The sequence below is a fragment of the Lottia gigantea genome (assembly GCF_000327385.1).
Source record: "Lottia gigantea unplaced genomic scaffold LOTGIsca_124, whole genome shotgun sequence".
Classification (NCBI taxonomy): Eukaryota; Metazoa; Mollusca; class Gastropoda; family Lottiidae; genus Lottia; species Lottia gigantea.
Window position 1 is genome coordinate 368,927 of NW_008707309.1, and position 8,716 is coordinate 377,642.

The window sequence follows — 8,716 nt, forward strand, 5'->3', positions numbered from 1 at the left end:
GAACCCGGAAAGAGAACTGAGTAAAATAACAGTAAATCCTCTCAGTATTTCTGTTTGTATAAACAATATTTATTAACATAATAGGATTGGAGAACAGGTTTTCACCTATAATACCCTCTCCTTTTGTAGATAAAGATGGACATCAAGTATATAGAGTTGAAATCATGGAATCTGAGGAAGGGTATACTTACTTTTCAGAAACACATGATGCTACACTGCTGTACAGTTAGAAAACTGATAATAATATTTTACCATTCTTTTACAAGAGAAAATAATATTGATTGCAACCAGATAATCATAGCCTCTGTATAATTGTGGTTTATTGTGGGTCAAGTAATTCTATTTGGTCAGGGCCAGTGCTTTCTGAAGAAAATCCACTACACTATATGACCTGTATAGTATAATCCAATATTTGACCGAAAGATGAAGAACAAATAATATTGAATTATATGTGTAGGTGTATGTCAGTGTTGTATATAATAAACAACAATATTGATATTTACTGGTGAACATGAAATATCCATTAGACTGAGTTTAACTCATCATACCTTGTTACATTATAACAAATAGTTTACACTATCAACTTAACTTTATATTATAAACTAACTCTTTACTATTCAATATCTTAACACGGCTTTATTACATCATAATGCATCAGTTGACTTAGTTTAGTTGAGAATACATGGTTGAAATCCAGGGTTCGTTTAATTCAAAAAAAACTAATTAGGAGCAGAAAAAACAATGTATCTCTCTTAATTACATTTCATTATACATTAATATCCTAACGATTCCCCCACCCCACAAAATTTTAAAATATTTGGATCATTGTTAATTAGCATAAAAACTTATGAAATTCTTACCCGGGGAAAATAATCAACTATTGAAAGCCACAAAGAGACAATGTAACAGTGAGACATAATTCTAAGTTTAGAAACACAGAGACAATAAATCAATCTAAAAAAATAGAAATATCTAGCAAATAAAACGGATTACTTCAAAGTTTAAAATATATAAACCAATCATCAAAATCACAACCCAATCTCAACACCTGGGGGTGAAAAAAAAAAAAAAGTAATAAATTATCATGATTATTTTAATCATCTGAAAATATCAATATCTTACCAGTGAGAAATAAATCCAAATCTAGGAACCAAAAACAGAAAATGAAGCAGTGGGTTCTAACTCTGCAACTACAACTAAGGTGGAACAAAAGTCTTTGTGATTACCACGACACCTGGCTTGCAGGAACTGACATAAAAAATACAAGCTTTGTGATGTTACTATAAATAGAACAAAGACTCATAGCGTGTAAAATTGAATAATCAATCTGATATTTCTAGTTCGTAACATTTTATAATGTCAAATCGATGGCCTAGAAAGATCTTTTCAATGGCTTAAAAGACCAGATGTCAAAAATACTTTCTTTCTTTAAGATATTGACTTATTTTTAACTTCAAAGGACTCAAAGTCTAAAATCATACAGCGTAAAATCATATATTTCTGTGGGTACCAAATCTCATAAGGGGGGGGGGGGGGGGCAACATTTTTTAGTTTGGGTCTGGCCCCCTGGCCCCCTGGCCCCCTGGCCCCCTGGACACATATTCTTTCTACCCTTCTACCTAACTGAAAGTTAACGTTTAATCATTTTTTTTAACAGGGTCCTTAACAGTGGAAATTTCTAATGCCTTAAATTGACCTTTGCCACCCACACGTTCCCTTTCACCTGACATATTCGGTTCAACATTCAATTTAATTAAAATTAATTCAAAATAACAAACAAAATCGAACAAAGCCTTTGACTGTAAACAGACATTTAACAAAGGACCTCATTCATTGACAAAAGATTGAAAATTATAAATAAAATTGTCATCTTGGTAAATATTTAAAAACCATTACTAGAGGGAAAAACACGCTTCATGATCAATACTGTTAAATAGATGTCTCTTTAATTTTCTATTGTATTTTAAATATCTGTCTTCTCAAACAATCAAATATTATGATGTTAATACAAGGTCGGTAGGGCCTGTGCAATGTGGGTAGGTCCGGTGCAATGTGGGTAGGGCCTGTGCAATGTGGGTAGGGCCTGTGCAATGTGGGTAGGGCCTGTGCAATGTGGGTAGGGCCTGTGCAATGTTGCTATGGCCCGTGTAATGTGGGTAGGGCCTGTGCAATGTGGGTAGGGCCTGTGCAATGTGGGTAGTGCCTGTGCAATGTGGGTAGGCCCGTGCCGTGTAGGTATCAGAGGGTGGGAGCCGATACTGGGCCGACTCTCTGTAGCAGCCTAGGGTTCAGGATTATTGATACAGTGGGGGTGATTATAAAGGCAAAGAGACAAGGTTTGGTATATGAAGGGGTAAAACTGTCATGAAAAATTTATTGTGAATTGCAAAGAAAGTTTTTATCAGGAAAAACTGAGTTTGACTCAGAACCACAATGATATCATAACATTCTATGAACGATGAATTTGTCACAGAAAGTTTTTATAAGGAATTTAAAAAGGGCAACAGAACAGTTTGACCTGAAAAACACAATGATATCATTAATTAAATCTACCAACAGGTATGTTGTAACAGCTGTAACCAATGACAACACCTCACAATGATACATTTTTTATTCAGGTTATATTCCTTGTATAATATCACTTCAGATAATTCAATAGAACAATGATATTCCAGGGGCAGGTGTTAATAGGTCACCCTGACCTTGTCTATCTTTCTCTTTTAATATTTAAATTCATCATCATCATTAACATGTATGACTTTCAACAAAGGGAAGTGATGCTTATAATTATTTTATGTTAATTATGAGAAGCAGAACAAGTTATTTCAAAATTTCTTTAAATATGAATTGTATTTGGGCTCCGCTTTCGTCATGAGGAGGCCAATTTATGACCACATACTCTTATTTGATATTCAATTTGTTATCATTATAGCTCTTTAAACATGGAGACAAGATAAAGGCTCCGTGACAGAAATCACAATTGATAATGTAATTTAGGACGAGATATTTGAACTTTCTACAAAAAAAAAATGTTCATATGATTTGGTCTCAGCTATAGAAATTACTGACTTAAAATGATATAGGCTTCCTTTTCATATCTACATATCATGCAGTGGTCATTATGTATCTACATATCATGCAGTGGTCATTATGTATCTACACATCATACAGTGGTCATTATGTATCTACATATCATACAGTGGTCATTATGTATCTACACATCATACAGTGGTCATTATGTATCTACACATCCTGCAGTGGTCATTATGTATCTACATATCATACAGTGGTCATTATGTACCTACACATCATGCAGTGGTCATTATGTATCTACACATCATACAGTGGTCATTATGTATCTACACATCCTGCAGTGGTCATTATGTATCTACACATCATACAGTGGTCATTATGTATCTACATATCATGCAGTGGTCATTATGTATCTACACATCATACAGTGGTCATTATGTATCTACATATCATACAGTGGTCATTATGTATCTACACATCATACAGTGGTCATTATGTATCTACACATCATACAGTGGTCATTATGTATCTACACATCCTGCAGTGGTCATTATGTATCTAGCAAGCTTAAGGCATTTGAAACTCCAATTAGAATACATCTTAGAAATAAGCTTAAGAACATTAAACTGAAATCAAATATTCATTGTGTGCATCTAAATTTAGATCCTCATCTTTCAATCTATCTTGAATTATTTATTTCTAATGTAAATTGTAAACAGTTTCAAGACTCTTCAAATAGGAAGGACAAAAAATATCAAGAAGATAAAATTATACAACTTATTTGATAAAACTTGGCTACGTATGAGATCCATTATAGAAAGCAGGCATTAATAAATCAAGTATAAACGATGCTCGAAATCCAAAACAGCATTTTGACGAAACATTGGTAGAAACCAATGAACTTTTCACATAAGGAAGTATATCAATCATAAGTGAGTACGTATTTCATAATGAAAAGGTGTATCAGGTGTCTAGAAGAGTAAGCATATAGCGCCTGCTGTCTGCCGTAAGTTTTTAACAAGCACAACATGCTTGCATCCTTGATGCATGGTCAGACATGACTATCAAATATAGCCAGATCAACATCCCTTCAGGTCTCTCTATGAAATAGAAGGAAGAAACGCATGTTAACCTTACCTCAAACATGTTCGAAAAAATAATTGTTGTAAAAATAAAATAATTAGAAGTGAAATGAATTAGTTGTCAGCAGGCGGCCATAGTAGTTTATTATCTCACAGCTTGAAGAGCTCTCCTGAAGCCATGACAACCAATTCAAACTATATCTATTTACAAAGAATACTTCAGAAATCATTTTCACTATTTTCTATAGAAAATATTTCTTCAAATGTCAAATGAATACAATTAAGTAACAAATTCTAATGAAGAAAGCTGTATGTTCAGTCTAATCATACTCCCTTATCAATGAATAAATAAGACTGTGGTTTACTTTATCCAAATAGATTTGTACATGAATTTGCAGTGAATTTTAAGCTGCTATTTATGGATCTATAATAGGCAGTCTGTAGAATCTATTTGATTAAAATTCAGCAGACCATGCTCACTCTTTTTGAAACACCTGATGATACTTCTCTTTGGAGGAGTCCACTACTATACAACTTTTACTCCCGATTTTTTCATACTTTGGACGAGATTTAGATTAACGGAATTGTCTTGCTTGTACGTATTTATGATCCGGATGTTACTTTTTGTGTTTTTTCTGCAGGTTACCATTCATGATCTGACTAGATTCTTCTATAAATTGTGTTGTGTTGTGTTGTGTTGTGTTTTGTTGTGTTGTGAAGGTGGAGACATTAGCTTGCTTTTCAATTACCTTCTGTCATTTGTATTGTTCACAGCCAGTATAATAGGGCCTGGAGAAAGAACAGATGTTGCATATCTCTTTATAATACAGTATTGTACAAATACACACCTTGTACATAAATACACACCTTGTACATAAATACACACCAAGCCAGAGATAACCGTCTGTTTCTAACCCTTAGTCTATAACTAGGTCACTGTGTCAAGTATATTAATAATCAGATAATTTATTCATCTTGCAGGTCACACCTGACAGCAGTGTGGTGTGTCTCCTTCAGATGGCTCAACCAACCACACCAACTCAAATCATTTCTAAGTACATTTCTCCGAGGTTGCAGGTGGGGTGGGTGGTGGCTCAGAGAGTTAGACACTTGCTCCATCAGATTTCCCCTGTCAGTGATGCAAGTTAGGAGGACTGACATGGAAAAGGGTCTTACCAATATCAAGTCACTGTACTGTACATGCTAAAGATCTCAAGATAGTTATAAAACAACACCATTTCATTTCATAAACTCAATCAAGTGACGACGGATCAAAACCCTCATTTTATTTCAATTCCAAATCTCAATGCCACTGAATACCTGGCTCTACGACATATTTATTCAGATTCAGAATCTAAGAAGTTATTTTGATACAGTAAATTTATTTCTGAATTATCTTGACCTTATCAAATTCTACGGGAGAATATCTAACCTTACACCTGATTTATTTCACCTGGTCAGTAAATAGCCAGTGGTCATCCTGTCAAACTACGACTTGTCAAATTACCATACATGGTGTTTATACTGGCTGGATACAAATTCAATTAGATCTGTCAAAATATTAGCTTCATTATTCATACTTATATTCTAGGGGTTCAGAAGGGGAGGGGGGGGGGATATCTTTCTCTGGGTGCCCACTAGTTTCAATCTCTGACAGTGGGGAGGGGAATTTTTATTTAAGACATCTTCAAACTGTTTGATAGTGTTTGAGTTATCATGTTCTGTGTGTGACGTCACCATCGCAAATACTACTTATAATATCTAAGAGCCTTTGAGATAATTATATAATTGCAGGAACCAGAATTCGATATTTGAATGGTGCACATTGATGCAAAGTGTCACCAATATACATAATAATTCAGAAAAACCTCTTCACAATCTCTTTAATACATATTTAGATGTTTAAGTCGTTGTATATAAAACTTTGGTCATGACAACCTATATCTCTAGTAATAATATTATTTGTCTATAATCAACTAATTTACTGTCGGACAGTTTAATATCAAATTATACCACATTGACATTCACTATCTTCCTATAACCTTTCATTATTCTACATTTATCACGATATACTGTATTTATCACGACTTTATACCCAACATGCCATAGATATTGTATTTGTCTCTTCAAAACTACCGCAGCAAGGCCCTTGCATGTTGCCATAGATACAATTTTAGTGCAGAAATAACTTGTAAAAATCAGAAACTGTTGTTCATGGCTGGAAAATTGAGCTTTTTAATTCATTTTGTTACGGTTTAAAGACAGAAATTCTCAAATGACTTGACGATGACAGTTCCTTTAACTCAAAACTTTCATTACTATATCATTCAAACATCCAGTATGTCATAGATAATACCAACACAGAAATACTCAGTAGGAGCTCTTACATTTTCAAATCAGGACAATTCAGCTTTTCAATTTTTGTAGCCAATGATCACCTAGCATACAATAGATAGGGCAATTGTAACTAACGAGGAGGAGGGGGGGTGGAGCTGAGAATCCTGATCACCCTACCCCCAACCCCACCTCTTTTTTCCTCCAAAACCTGGAGCTCCCATTAGAGTCATGTTTGATTGAAGCCTTAAACTGTCTGGCAGTAACTTAAGTCGTTACAAGAATTTACCTACTAAATAAATTTGTTTACATCTATTCATATTTTCATCAAATCCAAGGTCGAAATTGTCAAGAGTTTCAATGGATGTTTTCAAGATCTTCAAAACTCTTACCAAACTAGCTGACTATGCCTAACTGATTTCAAAGAAGCCACATTCCAAGATAATTGAGCAGAAACGAAAATATTTTTCCAACAGACGTCAAAATTACTCTTGACATATGAATAAATTCGCTGAACCAGAACGAAATTTTAAGATGTAATCATGGTATAATTGTTACAGTAATCATTAAATAGTACACTAGGTGGAGACACCAGTAGTCAGTTGTAGAAAAGTTTCATCTTGGTATGAATAATTTCAAAAATTCTGATTAGGTGAAAACACCAGACTCTTCGTCAGATGAACAATTATTTCCAAAAAACTTTGGTACTGATAATTCAGGAAAGATCAATGCCAAGAGGATCGGATAAGGAAAATATGTTTTTGTCTTTTCCCTTTATAAGCAGTTTTTTTTTGTTATATTTCACGGACTACATAACTTTATAATTTCAATGTGCTCTACATATTATAATCATTTACATTACAACTTTTCTTTCACAACATTCACTGATGTAAATTATAAATTTTAAGCCTTCCCAAGCGTTAAATTTTTTTTTCAAATGTTTTAAAAAAATGACTGGCTTGTCCTTCCTCCTACACCTTCCCACTGGTAAATCATGCTGTGTAGGTTTAATACAATTTCCTCTAATTATCTCATGTGAACTTTACAGGTGTTTGGTTACTTTACTTATACCTGCAGAAAAAGGTGTTTTAATCATGCATTGATAATCATGTACACCTGAAAACATAAACAATAGTAGACTCAATTATTTTAGGCAGAATTAATCATAATTGAACTGAGAGAAGAGGCGTTAATGCAGCAAAACCTAGTCTGGTGTCATTGGCGCTGACAGCTTTGATGTTGTCAATGCGATGATGAAGTAGAGGAATGATTACTTCAAATTCCAATAAAAGTTTGTGTTTGTACTGAGTAAAGGCCTTAAACAGTTCAACATCAGGTAGTGGAAGTAATAATAAACATAATTTAAGTTTAGCTTTCAGTCAATCAAGTCCAGAAAATCAGATTATGACAATGTGTTGGGTGTATTTTATCATTATTGTTTTTAGCCCAACAGGAATATGAGCATTATTAGATATTTGAGTTGTTTTATGTAGTGTAAGTTTTACACCAATATTTTATATTTCTCATATTCTTGTGGTCATACAAAATACATGACATTTCACACCATTTCTGATATGTTTGACGGATGTGGGGAAGACACAAAATCAGTTTATGACAATCACTTCTATTTCAATAGTTGTAACAATGTTGATGGTAACATGATTGTCATTTTGTTTTCAATTTTAAACCTAGATCAATATCCCAGCATGATATTTTACCAAATTGATTTTCAATCAACACCGAACGTAACAACTCATATAAATGTCAAGAATAATCCTCCTCCTTCAGTTTTCAACTTCACAGAAACATTCGCGAAAACAAAATTGATTTTATAAATAAAACATAGCTATTGCATGATGGGTTTTAAATCTGGAAACTGAGATAACATCTCGGCACGCAATATTGTAAAGTTAATTCTGTCATATTGAAGTAGAGTTGACAAACATTGAGTTACATTGAATTTGCAAATGCTTTTTTTTTGTACAAGAAGTTAGAAGGTACAGTTTATTTCACAATCTGTTCTCTGGCAAATGTTCGTTTGTAGAATGAAATTGAAGTTTCTTGTCCTCCTTTTCTGCATATAAGGACCGAAAGCTATATTCGAAATACAGTATTGAAAAAATGCAGTAATACATGCAATCTAGGATTGACGTTGAATTTACAAACACAAATGCAGAGTGACCTTTGAGAAAAAAACCATTTCGGATTGCATTTTGGAACTTCAAATGGTAAATTGTTTTTCTAAATGAATTGAGAGAGTGGTAATT

General features: G+C 33.6%; 1 protein-coding gene across 1 annotated transcript; it reads right to left on the reverse strand.

Annotated features, from left to right (window-relative positions):
* Positions 1 to 2,002: 2,002 nt before the first annotated feature.
* On the reverse strand, positions 2,003 to 2,203 carry LOTGIDRAFT_138268 (hypothetical protein; the record flags this gene model as incomplete). The annotated part of the gene is made up of 1 exon (XM_009048555.1): positions 2,003 to 2,203. A coding segment is annotated over one exon (201 nt), but the record flags the coding sequence as incomplete, so codon positions are not given.
* Between the last annotated feature and the right edge of the window lie 6,513 nt (positions 2,204 to 8,716).